At 35.9% G+C, this 13,881-nt stretch overlaps 2 protein-coding genes across 2 annotated transcripts; both read left to right on the top strand.

Annotated features, from left to right (window-relative positions):
* Nucleotides 1-1,655: 1,655 nt before the first annotated feature.
* Nucleotides 1,656-9,628, top strand: LOC136805429 (heat shock 70 kDa protein 12A-like). The gene is made up of 4 exons (XM_067062014.1): nt 1,656-3,411; nt 6,194-6,415; nt 6,922-7,084; nt 8,057-9,628. Exons 1-4 carry the CDS (start codon nt 1,738-1,740, stop codon nt 9,178-9,180), a joined length of 3,183 nt encoding a protein of 1,060 aa, XP_066918115.1. The 5' UTR covers nt 1,656-1,737; the 3' UTR covers nt 9,181-9,628.
* An 827-nt stretch (nt 9,629-10,455) lies between these two features.
* LOC136805457 (ubiquinone/menaquinone biosynthesis C-methyltransferase UbiE-like) lies at nt 10,456-13,642 on the top strand. The gene is made up of 3 exons (XM_067062031.1): nt 10,456-10,641; nt 12,398-12,572; nt 12,931-13,642. Exons 1-3 carry the CDS (start codon nt 10,637-10,639, stop codon nt 13,540-13,542), a joined length of 792 nt encoding a protein of 263 aa, XP_066918132.1. The 5' UTR covers nt 10,456-10,636; the 3' UTR covers nt 13,543-13,642.
* Nucleotides 13,643-13,881: the final 239 nt, after the last annotated feature.

Genomic DNA, 13,881 nt, shown 5'->3' on the forward strand with positions numbered 1-13,881 from the left:
CATTTTTCATAGTGTAAAAATAGTTTATCGAATAATTCTTCTTTTTTGGTTCTTTGGTAGTTTGTTGGTTCTGATTCTGGCAGGGATTTTTTTTTTGAAAAAACTGTCTGTCATTTTTAATCAGAATGCTCCAGGTTCTTCGATAGTACGCGATTCGGTTTTTCTTTTGTAGCGTTAACTTAATTTATGTGACAGACTTGGCTTGTTATTTTCTCAACTCATTACTAGTTGACCGGTATCCCCTCTTTACTACATTTTATAGGAAGATAATTTACGCCTTTTTATTGCCTGATGTTGACTCTTGATAATTTCATGTTATTTGTAAAACCGCGTCAATTTCCAAATTTATTTGTGTTTCAGATTTTCATTTCATGTCTATATGATCCAAATTTTGATTAAGATCTAACGAAATATCTTTTTAAAGGGATGTCATATATAATAATCTTCACATGACAGTGACTTTGTAAAATAACTTTGCCCATTTAGAATAGAATAAAAGGGGGTCTTTCTGTATGGGATGATATCTTTCACCGGGAACGAAATTTCACATTGGGTAGATCTGTGAAACGTCTATTCCATATTTCAACTTTCACTTTTCTAATGTTTGGAGCCCGGGTTTTCGGAGATAGATACGGAGTAAAAAAAGTCGGTTTTTGGTGAGGTACTCGCTACTCATCCAGAGGGTATAAGCGAAGTTAAGCATGAGGATATTTACGACGTGAAAAGTCTGTGTGCCGGTCTGTATATATTCTATCTAAGCAAGATTGTTTACAAAATCATATGTACAGGCTGACACACGTACGTTTCACGTCGTAAATAGCCTCACGCTTAACCTTGCCATAATAACCAAACTTCTTATTTCTGTGACGTCTTTTTGGCAAAAGAAAAGTTTCTTTTTCAGATTTATCCCTTGAAGTATTTCAAATGCCAACACAGCCTGAATAATAAAATACACTTTCTCAGCTCAGCCCATTTTTTCTTTCAGGCTTTGCCAATTTTCGCTTACCCCGTGACGCTTATAGAATTATTTGATGTTGTTATCATGAGATGTAGGTTTTACCCAACAAAGCGGTATAAAGCTTCGAAAAATTGGAAATTAATTTTGATCAAATGTTCTTTGAGTTATGAAGGAAACAAAAATTCAATACCCTTACGTAAAAAATAAAAGTTTCCAGAGTATGGGCAATACAAGGTTACCCGAAAATTTGTCTGGGATTGTTTTGGATATGCAAATCAATTTAAGAGTTCTAATCTTCGGTATCTGCAATAAAAAGTTTATTTTTGGGTCCAATCATATCTCAATCACCAATATCTAAATTTTATCTGTAATTCATATTCTGTCTGTAATTGGAGTCATCATCTTTGTTATCAGAATTTGTAAACAAAATGATTTTATTGCTTTTAGCGAAGCGGGATTCTTTAATGCCTTTAATTGAAACACTACTTGCGATGCACCCTAGAGGGTATTAAAAGTGAAATTCGAGACCATTTATTAAAAATCAATGTTTATTTTTTGACTTTTTATCTTATAGAAAATGATCTCATTTACAATAAGTGTCCAATTTCTTTTGGGATGAGAAGTTCAATCAAAACGTTGTCACATTCAATTGTCAATGGATAATAATAGCAATTATTGTTGAAAGAGTAATCGCAGAGCTAACAGAACAAAAACATCTACTGTTTTGATAAACTTTTTAATAAAAAAAACTTTATGTGTGTATAAAGAAGGGATAAAAAATGACTTCAGATGAAATTGATGATTTTACTGTAACTTATTTGTTGGGTTCGAAAAGACAGCTCAGTAGCGAAGACACTCAAACTTTAACCGACGATCGATCAGGATCGCCTGACTTTTTCAACGAACGAACCGAACGTACGATGAGTCGTGAAAGCAAAGAGAGTTTTGATTTAGGTGAGGCTGAGAGAGAAGCTAATGAGTTTATGAATGAACTTCACGAGAATGAATCAGTGACCAGTGAAAGGAAACATTCCACCGATCGATTACAGGGAGATACCTTTCCCAGCTTGAACCCTACTGTACAGCGCAACAGCTCTTTGCATGTTATACGTGAAAATCCACGAAATCAAGCTGTGGGTTTGCTCAAAACCAGTTCCCTTAGTCGCTCAGTGAATGATATCTCAACGATGAATGCATACCGACCAATGGGCTCCATTACTAGTAGTAATCATCAAAATAATCGAGTCAGTTACCATGGTGATTTCTCATTATCAGAAAGAGAAGGTCCTTTGTTTATGTCCAGCCAGCGTGACTTACGTTTATCATCGTTGCAAATGAATGAAAATTCTCTAGATGAAAAGAATAATTTGCATGCATTACAAGATAAATACACGCAAGCTATTCATGACTTTAAGCTATTAAGAAGTACATTAACAGAAAATATGGAACGTCAATTAATGCGAACTGAACAGATTGATGCGCTCAATAACAACAGTTCACATACCAGTGTAAAAAGAGGAGGCAGCAACGAGTTCGATCAGAACATAACTGCATCGTCAGCCAATCTTCAACGTATTAAAAAACAGTTTGGAGCACCTCAATATCGGTCACAGGATAATATTTATCAACAACAACAACAGGCTGATGTTATTCTTCGCAAAAAGACTTCTTTAGATCATTATTCATCACAAGAAAGATTGTTTAATAAACGTTTCAGCGAGATGAATCCAGATGAGAAATATTTTTTGCAACACCAAGGACATCACTTATACAACCAACAACCTTCACCACGACCTTACAACAATAACTACGACTACAAAACAGGACCACAACAAAGACCAACAACATACCATGGACTAGACTCGTATCCAATGTCACAAGAGCAACAACGTGAATACCATTCTTTATTGCGAGACCAGGCTGCGAAATCCAACTTTGAACGTTATTTGAAAGGAAGTTTTAATTCACACCAAAGTATTGATCCTTTGAATCATTTAGAAGATCCTGGCTATGGAGGGTCAGGCAGTACATCACCTAGAGAGATGGATTCTAGTCTAACTACAGATCGCATGTCTAGCCGTTCGGGAAGTATCATTTCACGAAATTCGCAAACGTCTGCTTTTGCAGCGTCCGTTGATTCAGGCGTTCGGATGTCTTTTGTCGGACAGCACAATTCTTTAGTCGTTGTGGCGATTGACTTTGGAACTACATTTAGTGGATACGCTTTTTCGTTCACTCGTGATGCGAATAGTATACATATGATGAGACGGTGGGAAGGTGGAGATCCGGGTGTCAGTAATCAGAAAACGCCCACCACCCTTTTATTGAAACCTGATGGTTCTTTTCATTCGTTTGGATTTGGTGCGAGAGATTTTTATCACGATTTAGACGCAAATGATGCCAAGAAATGGTTGTACTTCGATAAATTCAAAATGACCTTACACGGATCCGAGGTATGCAATTCTTTAACTGTACACGTTTTTTTAAATAAGAACATCTAATATTTTTAAAGCCTTCGGACGTTCTTAGCTTTTTCAGATTTAAGCCTAAAAATGTTCTTAACATGTTCCTATTTTCGCCATTTAGTGGGTATTTTTGTGCGTTTTTCTCAGAAATCGGTTGTTTTAGAGTCCCCAAAGCCTTAAAATGTTCTTAACTTGTTCTTAACATTTTGGCCATCGAAGCCTTATGTTCTTATATAGTTTGTTCTTATAAAAAACGTGTACTTTCATTATGTTTGAAATTCCTTGTGTTACTTATCAAGATGAGATAGGTTTGTAGATAAGCTCCGTCTTTTAGTTTGCTTGCAATAACAAAATGATTCGTTTCACTGGTTTCACAATTTGTTTATGAAAAAAGGTTTTATTTTAAGTCTCTGAAGGGATTTAGGAAAGGGAAAATTTCACAATTACGCTCAAATCCGTTTGTTTTACAAGGTCAAACGTTTGTTTCTAAGGTTTATGATTTTTCTCAACATACTTGTATTAATTTACTTAAAATGCAAATCGAGTTTATCCTGGGAGAAAGACGTTCTTTCAGTGATGTTTAGAAGCCTATATCATATAGTGACCCGGATTTCCTGCACCGCGCTAAAAATTTAAAATCAAAGAGAACTTTTTTTGCTACTAATTTAAAGGAGAAAAATCTCTACATACACAAGTTTGTGGTCTTAAAATTGTTTCCTCTTTCATAAAAATCATCATTGATTTCTCTATTACCTTGTTATGACTAACATGATTATAAACTCAATGCTAGAAAGAATTTGATAAGTAGCCTCTGTGAATTACAAATAAATTGTCATACTTTTCAATCCCATCGTGTTCGCTCAAATGTCGGAAGCGCAAACTGATCTTACCCGTAAAAAATGATTGTAATAGCCCAGCGATGATCTCAGAATCTCAATTCATCACATCTTTCTGTAAATGTGCCAATTTAATCGAATTATTTTGTGGTACCTTAAGCACGATATTCAAAAAGTAAATGTCTTGTTGTATTTTGTCTATTTTAGCAAATTATTTGCTCATCTTAATCATTAGAGCCTTTCAAAGGGTTGTAGAATATGCATGTTTTTTTTGTACAATCATTCAGTGACTCGACGATACAGCATTTTTCCCAGTATCTTTCAATTATGCTGAGTGGGATAAAAATAACTTGCTTCATGAGAAACCCTTTTACTTTAGCTTTTGATCTAAATCCCCTTCATTTTGTAATACCTATTTTTTTATAGTTTTGTCATTCAATTATTTAGTCTTCCTACTTCCTCCACACAAAGAGATTACGTATAAAGAGTCACCGTCAGGTGCCATCGATCGTCAGACTCTCATACTTCTTGCATACTAGTACCTAGGCTTCTTCTTGCCAGTGGACAAAAAGTACAGAATCAAACTACACTATTTTTTATAAGAATCAGCTGTTCTTATTTCTATGGTAGATTGCGTTATCGTTTGATCCATAATTCGCCGAAAATTCAGCCCGCGTTCCAGGCCGAGGGTTGCTCTTAAATTGTTCTCTTAAATTGTTCTGATAAAAAATAACAACTGCTTTCTAAGACTGCGGGCTGTTTAAGTTTAGCTTAGCTTTTCCTCCTAACAAGTCTCGTCAGATTTCTATTACTTTTTTTAAAATTTCGAATAACACTTGGAATTTTTTGGAGACTCCTTGATTTTTATTTTTCCTTGATCCGAACTTTTCTCTTGTTCTTTTGAAGAAAAAAAAAGAATTCTGAGCGGGAGATTGACCGCTGCCATGGTGAGCTGTGAAGAAAATCCTTGTTGTTGTTGGCCACTTACACATGAATAACCTATAATTAATTCCATTACACTGATGAGATTTTCTCACCATGGAATCATTTATCAGCTTTAAATGAAGTTTTAATTACCTTAACTCATTACGCATTCATTTGTTAGTAAAATCATCCATAAGAGGTATTACATCATGTGGTCTTAGGATGCTTAATGAATCAAATAAGAAGAATTTTCAAAATAATTTAACTTTATTCAAATCTTCCTAGTCTCCTAGAGCGATAAACGAATTTCTAAACACCCCTGCCTCAAGCACTCTGCATGATGGGTTAATATTCAATACGACATACCTCGAAAGTAATATGCTTTGGTGATTGACAAAACAAATAAAAATGTTTAAGGTGGCTTTAGTGGGTCTCTTTTTGATGAAGGGAGTCTCCAAGGAGTCTTCAACATTACGATTCCTAACAACATACAGTTGACTTTCGCTTATTCGAACTTCTATTATTCAAACCTTTCTATAATTCGAACTTTTTTTCAGTTCTCGTCAAGTAGAAAACTCTCTTAAAATACTCTCTTTAATCCGAATCTCCCTGTTATTCGAACAAATAATATTTCCCGTTCGAGTTCGGGAATCAACTGTATTTCAATCGGAAAATCTTCGCCTTGAATAAGTATTTAGTTAAGAATGCATGCATGATGATTGAAATCCCTCCTCTTTTTGATAGAATAATTAGCCTTCGAATTAAACCCACCCTAAGATGTTGGAATCTCATTAAACCAATCCACAATTTGTCATTCGTCTAACTGAATGATTAAAAACTTGTTGGCAATGAAATTCCATAGTATTTTGTCTACACAATTTTGTATCGTTGTCCACGTAAAGCACGTAGTTTCAAGAATTCTAAAACTTTTGGTATATTGATACTAACCATCCAAAAATTATACCCCTCAAGAACAAATTTCAATAAACAAATTCTTTATCTTTTCATAGGATCTGAACAGCGGTGTTGAAATCAAATCTGCTAATGGAAAGGCGTACCCCGCCCTCAAAGTTTTCGCACACGCCCTTCGCTTTTTCAAACAGCATGTTTTGGAAGAATTGTCTGATCAATCGACGGCCAAACTTTCTGAAGAGGATATCACATGGGTGGTGACCGTGCCCGCAATATGGAGACAACCAGCAAAACAGTTCATGAGGACGGCTGCTTATGAGGTAAGGAATGTTTATATGCAGTTTAATAATGTTTATAACCTCCAGAACTCGAATGTCTCCTTCAACAAGTTTTCTGGTCCCTTCAATTAACAATACTTTATAAACCTTATAACTCGGAATTTTCTTAACTCGAACAAATTTGTGCGTTCGTATTATGGAGACTCGACTATAACTTTTTATATGCACCCTTATCTGATAGATCCCAACGAAAATTCCTCTTTTGAAAAATTTAATATAGACGAGCTATCCTAGGCCTTTCCTTCGCTAATCTTATAGCTTCGTAATAGATTCGTAAAAACAAGTCTTAAAGATATTATTTTTAATAACAAGAGGCGCAAGGAAATGAGACCAAAATACGCTCAAAATGCTAAAACAAGAACACAAATGAACCTCTTTGAGCTTAAAACCCAAAAAGTTGAGAACACCCGAAAGCGTATATAATCTTTATGTATTGTGTACATACTCAGTTTTTGGCAAAAACTTAATATTTTCCTTTCCATTTTCAGGCTGGTATTGCATCGTTGAGTCATCCTGATCGGTTGTTAATTGCTCTCGAGCCTGAAGCAGCCTCTATCTTTTGTCGGAAGTTACGGATACGAGATTGTGTTCTAGAAGATGATTTGAAAGCGAAAGCGGGAGACGATTCTTTGATCTCTGAAGATTTCCAAGGTAAGTAATTCACGTCGAATTCTCCTTGAATGGAAACGTTTTCCAAAAATTCTTTCTTTAGTCTGAGTCGCAGACCTCTATATATGATTCCTATAAGAATAAGGTAAATGTGTAGAACCTTATGCATATTTTTCAGTAGTTTAATGTTTTTAAATGAGGTTCAAAATATGCCTACAATCAGGGACAAAATATTTGGCACAAAAGGGAAATTCACCGGGGTGTTTTGAAACCACAATCGATTTGTAAGTGCTCTAAAGTAGGTTCGAAGGGTAGAGTTTTAACTCTGAGTTTTAACGCTAGACTTAAGACTTAGGACCTTAGGATCTGAGGATCCAAAAGTTCAAAAATGGTCTAGTAGGGCTTGAAATATAGCCTAGAAACCCATAAATCCCTCCCAGATCGAAATACTTGATGAAATCAAGTTGAAGGCCTAAAAATTGACATTCTCGCTCGAACTTCAATTTTCGAAAAATTGTAAATTAGCCAAAAGTGCCAATATATTATGACCCTGATTGTAGATGCATTGTTCAAGTCTTGTTTATGTTTAAGATTTGAGCCTTTTTATGCTTACTAAAATTGTATATTGGGATTGTATGTTGAGGAGGTCCATCATTTTGTGGCTGGAAATGCTGTAACCCGCTGGAATTCCAGGCAATTTCAGGCTTAAACCCCTCTGGAATTCTGAATTTTAGTAGGATTTAAAAGGCTACCCCCATGGAATTCCAGTTATTTTTGATAGATTTTTGTATTTCCCTATGGAATTCCTGCACATATCAAACCTTACCCCCTTGGAACGGAAATGGACCTCCTCAACAGGGGGTAAACGGTTCTTTTCTGGAAAAGCACATTCTCAGTGAATTCTAACGTGGTTTCTAAAAGTTTTACTCCAAACTAAAGAGATCGCTAGAAGAAAATCATTCTACAAAAGTTCATGAGAGATATCTGAAATCTTTACATTTTTTTGTTCTTCAGGTATCACACAATACGTAGTGGTAGATTGTGGAGGAGGAACAGTCGACCTTACTGTCCATGAACTGGATGTGTCACAAGGAACACTAAAAGAGCTGCACAAAGGGACTGGTGGACCCGCTGGTGCTACAGGGGTGGATAGAGAATTCGAAAAATTACTGAAAAACATTTTCGAAGCAGATTTCATTGAACGTTTCAAAGTCAAACGACCAGCATCTTGGGTTGATTTAATGATTTCATTTGAAGCTAAGAAGCGGACAGCTCGTCCGGGCAATCAGAGTGCATTGAATATTTCACTGCCTTTCAGTTTCATTGATTACCATAAGAAGCACCGGCGGATGACCGTGGAAGCGGCTGTGAAGAAGTTCAAAAACCCCGACATTAAATGGTCATCGCAAGGAATGTTAAGGTTCAATTCCAACATCATGGCAAAGTTATTTGATCCTGTAGTGAATGAAATTATTGGACACATTCAACATTTGTTGATGAAACCATCCTTGAAACATGTCAAACATTTATTCCTTGTGGGTGGTTTCGCGGAATCGCCTTTACTACAATCAAGCATCCGAGAAGCGCTTGACGGTCGCGTTCGTGTCATTATCCCTAACGATGTTTGTCTGGCTATTCTCAAAGGTGCTGTCTTGTTCGGTCTTGATCCAACGGTCGTGCGGGTCAGGCGGTCCGCTTATACGTACGGTGTTGGTGTATTGAATAAGTTTGATACGAACAAGCATGATCAATCGAAACGCGTGATTAAAGATGGCGTTGTTTGGTGTAAAGATATTTTCGACTGCTTCGTACGCATGGATGAATCTGTCGGACTTGGTGACCGTGTGACACGAAGTTATGCGCCCGCGCGATCAAAACAGAAATCCACAGTTATAAACATTTATTGCACAGAAAACCTTGATGTGTTATATACTACTGATAAAGGCGCAACGAAATGCGGAAAATTACGCATAGAGATGCCTGATGTGAACATAGAAGACATTCCAGCTGAAAAACGCGGAAAACCGAGAGAACTCCAAGCCACTATGATTTTTGGTGATACTGAAATTAAGGTGTCTGCTGTGGATGTTCTATCCGGACAAGCCGCCAAAGCCAGCATAGATTTTTTGAATTATTAAGACATTTATAACCTTTATTAATTTATTTCCTAATATACCGGGTGTGTCAAAAAGATCATATTTGCAAAATTTTACGAGCCTAGCATAAGTAGAAAAAGCTACGTCAAAATTTCAATTTTAGGCCCGCTTTTTTTGACACACCCGGCACCTAGTTTCTAAAGTGAAAGTTAGGTTTCAGTCTGGTTTTATTTTACCTCCACTTTTTTAGAATTTTGGAAAAAAATATTTCATAGTATATTAGATGAATATTACATGCGTATTGTATAAAGTCAGAGAATCAGGAAATTAAAACTAACCCGCTTTAGGTATTTATTCAATCCTGATAGACTTGGCCTGATGAACTAATTCAAAGTAATTTAAAGAAATTTTTTGTATATTACAAATTATCTTATATAAAATTTCATTTGTATCTTGTTTACAAAACCAATAACACATTTTATCAACTTTACCTCCAAAATAATCACGTTGTTAGCTCGGAACCCCCAAAATATTAGGTAGCCGTGTTACCTCAAGGCCTAGACTGTATATCGTCTTAATGGCAGCTCATTTCGAAATGGCCTATTCTATTTAACCATATTTTAAAGAATATTTAAAATATTTTAGAATGTTTCAGGCTTTTCAAAATGAACTGTAGGGTAACGAAATTCAACCATTGTTGCCCTAAGTAATTGACAGAAAAATTCCAAAAATGCGCCTTTAGGGTATTTTTTTTTAAGTTTGCTCAAATTTTTGCTAAATTTTCGCTAAATTTTCTGTAAGGGTCTTATTTTGATACGCTTTACTTTCATCAGCAAATACGGTCACTTTCAAATCGAGAGCCCATGGCCACCCAGTTGTAAATTTATCGTTTATATTGTATAATCTTTTACTACGGATCGGATATATTTTTTTTATGATGTGATGCAATCTCCCAAGACACAGTTTGTCAAATTTGGACGTGATGAATCTGCCAAACTGTCTAATAACCGGTGTTACTAAGGCGTTGTCAACATCAATGTCTCCGATTAATGACGTCACATGATATAAGGGATGAAAGAACGCGTAAACATATTTCGAAAACTGTGTCGTAAAATGAGCAGCGAAGGTTCACCTTATGATCATTTCATTCACGAAAGAGTAAAAATAACCTGAATACCGAAACCTCTTGGTATTGAAACTATTATGTTAGAAAACTTTTTATAGTAAAACAATTTTTGATATAAATTTTATATCAATGGATTCATGTAATATTAAACCATGTAATCCTTAGTTTTCATTCATGACTTAAGAAAATTTTGTGGTTTTTTGATTGCATAGTGAATCCTTGTTATTACTTCATTCTCAAGCCTATTTTTCTCTACTTTGATTTTCATTTTTCTTTTTCTTTTCATTTTTATACTGACCATCAAACTGGACACCTGGTGAAGCAATGGGAAAGATTTTTTAAAACAAGAAAGACATAAGACTTGCAGACACAATGAGGTATGAGTGCTTACATTTCCTTCACCTTCTGTCGAAAACTTTTCAAAATCTCATGACAAGAACAATTTTTACACCCCTTCCAGTGGCGTTGTGGGAAATTTTTTTTAAGTTTTTTTTTAGTCAATTTCTTTTAAATGGCGCCCCCACCCACCAGTTTCTAAACTTTTACTAATTCATTTGGCTAGGCATAATGAGGAAGGAAACATTTAGTGGATTAGAATAGATGTATCTTTTATGAATGGAAAATGGAAATACAGGCCCAACATGGTTGGCGCCGAGTATAAAATTTTTGACAATTGACTTCCAAGATACCCTAAATCACTAAATAAAAATAGACTAATTTGACACTTGGTAGAGTGAAAAGAAAGAAACAATGCGTAATGCGAGCGAAGTGAGCGAAAAAATTGATGTTTTATGATTTCAATATTGTTGTCAGCAAATTGGTCTTGGGGCGCAGTTAGATTTTCATTTAATAATGCTATATTGCACACAAAAAAAACTTGTAAGAAAGCTAGATTGCAAAGAAGTTACGAATTAACTTTATTGCGAGCGAAAGAAATTGCAAGTAATTTAAAATTACCTCAGTAAAATTGGTCCTGGGGCGCAATTTAAGGCGCATAAAATATGATTTTGAAGATTGGGGCGTTTAATAAAATCTCTTTTGGCGCCCCTTGCTCTTCGGCGCCCCTTCAAAAAATCTCCCGGCCCACCTGCCACAACGCCACTGACCCCTTCTCACTAATCTCATAATAGATCTTCCATTCTGCGCATACCAGGCTCTGCTCTAAAGGGATGCATGTTTTTTTCTTTTATAAGTATAACGTTTATAAGCATATGCAGGCTCAGTTTTGGGTACCTAAACAATGGCTCTATTGTTTGAGAACAAAAGAATGGTAAGCCTGATATAAAAAACATGTATGGCGAATGTTACGATCTGACTCGGTTTTTCAGTCAAAATATTCAAAACTGCCTTATATTATTAGCCAATCAAACCCCATTATTAGCCAATCAGTGCGCTCAAAAGCTCAATTAATATTCATCCCGAATCTGGATGAAAAAGATCGAAGCAGTGCGTCATCCTGGGCAGATTCTCTTACGGAGCCATGACTTTTTGAGTGAATACGTGTCATGCTTAGAGTGTCAGTCATAGTTCTAGTCCGTTGTTTTAACCCACTGGCTGAAAATCTTACTGGGTCTGCAAGAAAGGGTTAATAACAAAAATAGGTCCGCATCAAAATTAGTCCCAATTAGCCTATTTCGTAAGATTCGTGTTTTTAGTACGTATGATTTTTTCTACGTCACTACAGTAATTAGCTTTTTGTTTTTGAGCATCCTTTTGCTAATTGAGATTTTTGATTAAGTTTTACAAAGGCAAAAAAATAGAAAAGAGTTCTTGAATACCCAAGTCGATTGAAATACTAATACACCCCTGTCTTGGAGTTTTTAAACATTTAATTTCGAGTGGGGGTAAAATCTAAATCAATTTCCTTGTGGGGATGAAATTCCAGGGTATTTTCCTACTAGGGACGAAATTTTTGCCTTCAACATTTTTTCTGACATGAAAATTGCATGTCTAAAGCCGAGTCTGAAAGATCAGCACATCAGAAAGAGATCCATGGCAGGAGAAAATCTTTATCTAGAGGGTCATTTTTGATGTCTTTACGACTGAGGGATAAGTAGTATTCTAGATTTAGTTTTCATTGCAAGAGTTGGTGACAATCTTATCATTTTAACATTTCAAATTTTTCATTCCCAGTCATTCAAGTGCCATGGAGGCTTCAAAATCAGCCAAGTTATATCAACACAAAACGGAAGGTGTTCAAAAGAAATATGGTATTCAATTGTTGGAATATTTACCGGTGAAGCATGGTGACATCATCGGGGAAATCGGTTGTGGATCGGGAAACTTGGCTGCCATTCTCGCAAGATTGGTAAGGGGTTATATGAAATATATTAGATCTATGGTCTATCATATATAGAGCGTAATTAATATTTTAATAGCGCTTATTAGGCTATTCCAAAGGTTTTTCTCCTTCTTTGCTGCCAGCTAGAATTTCCAGGTTTTTAGGACCCCTCTAGACTAGAATAAAATTTCCTCAAATTAGAGTGAATTTTCTTTCTCATTATTTAAACCGCATTGTGCATGATAAGACCAGAGTTTTAGCCGCTGTAATAATTCATTATTGGTTGAAGCTTTTCTTGGACGTGTTCAACATTAGCCAGAAATTGCTTACCAGCGACTGTTAGTTCGCAAGAAATTTGCAGTTATTCGGTTTTTCTGTTTCTTAGGTCGGCGAAGAGGGAAGGATAATCGCACTTGACCCAAACATGGAGAGGATCAAGGTAGCGAAAAAAGAATACGGTAATTTAAAGAACATCAAATTCATTTCTTGTAAGAGTGTCCACTTACCTATCCTCAAGCAAAAATGTTACGATTCTTTCATTTCAAATGCTGTTTTACATTGGATTCCTACAGAGGAAAAAATAATCACTTTCCGACGTATCTTGTCCGTCCTAAAACCGGGTGGCTATTTTGTCGGAAACATCTCATTCAATCGATCAACTAATATGCAATTAGCGACAGCGATGCTAACACTTGAGGAGCAGGAAGAAATCAGTGGGTTTTATTACCGTGAAAATCCAGAGAAGCTAAAGACTCTTCTATTAGATGCTGGCTTTGAAATTGTAGAATATAAGTACCGTTATTCAGAGATCAATCTAGGTACAGTGAGTAGTTTTCTAGACTGGATCACAGCCACATATTATGGGAAGTTTGACTTCAAGGCTGCATATAAACACGTGAAAAATGATATAGACTTTATGAGACTTCCGAGTGGAGATGTCAAACACACGAGCGAAGGAGCTTTGTTTGTTTGCCGAAAACCGCTGTTAATAGAGTGATTAACATTTTATAATTTGGTATTTTGTAGATATGTGATATTTGTAGTTTATAGCTAGAAACAGAATTTTATTAGTCAACTTGAATAAGGAAAGTTGAAATGAAGAACACTGGTTCACTGGTTTTAACTCCAATCCTTTGGGTTTTATTGTGGGTTATAACTATTTCCAAGGTCAATTCATATCAATTGAGGGGGATTTGGTACAAGCTTCCTCACGAACTGTTTCCTCAGTGTCCCTTAAACGTCAAGGTATACGCCATGACTCAGCACCTTGTATATAAATGGGGGGGGGGGCTTCCGAGGGTACAAAATACTGGGATACCGGTAATTTTTTCGTCAA

Source organism: Clytia hemisphaerica, unplaced genomic scaffold (assembly GCF_902728285.1).
Source record: "Clytia hemisphaerica strain Z4C2 unplaced genomic scaffold, Clytia hemisphaerica genome assembly, whole genome shotgun sequence".
Classification (NCBI taxonomy): Eukaryota; Metazoa; Cnidaria; class Hydrozoa; order Leptothecata; family Clytiidae; genus Clytia; species Clytia hemisphaerica.

What these genes read in the sequence shown, in the direction of transcription:
- LOC136805429 (XM_067062014.1), top strand. Translation starts at nt 1,738, where the DNA reads ATGACTTCAGATGAAATTGATGATTTTACTGTAACTTATTTGTTGGGT. An exon ending in TGACCTTACACGGATCCGAG is followed by an intron (nt 3,412 to 6,193) that starts GTATGCAATTCT and finishes ATCTTTTCATAG; the next exon opens with GATCTGAACAGCGGTGTTGA. An exon ending in TGAGGACGGCTGCTTATGAG is followed by an intron (nt 6,416 to 6,921) that starts GTAAGGAATGTT and finishes TTCCATTTTCAG; the next exon opens with GCTGGTATTGCATCGTTGAG.
- LOC136805457 (XM_067062031.1), top strand. An exon ending in CTGCCATTCTCGCAAGATTG is followed by an intron (nt 12,573 to 12,930) that starts GTAAGGGGTTAT and finishes TCTGTTTCTTAG; the next exon opens with GTCGGCGAAGAGGGAAGGAT.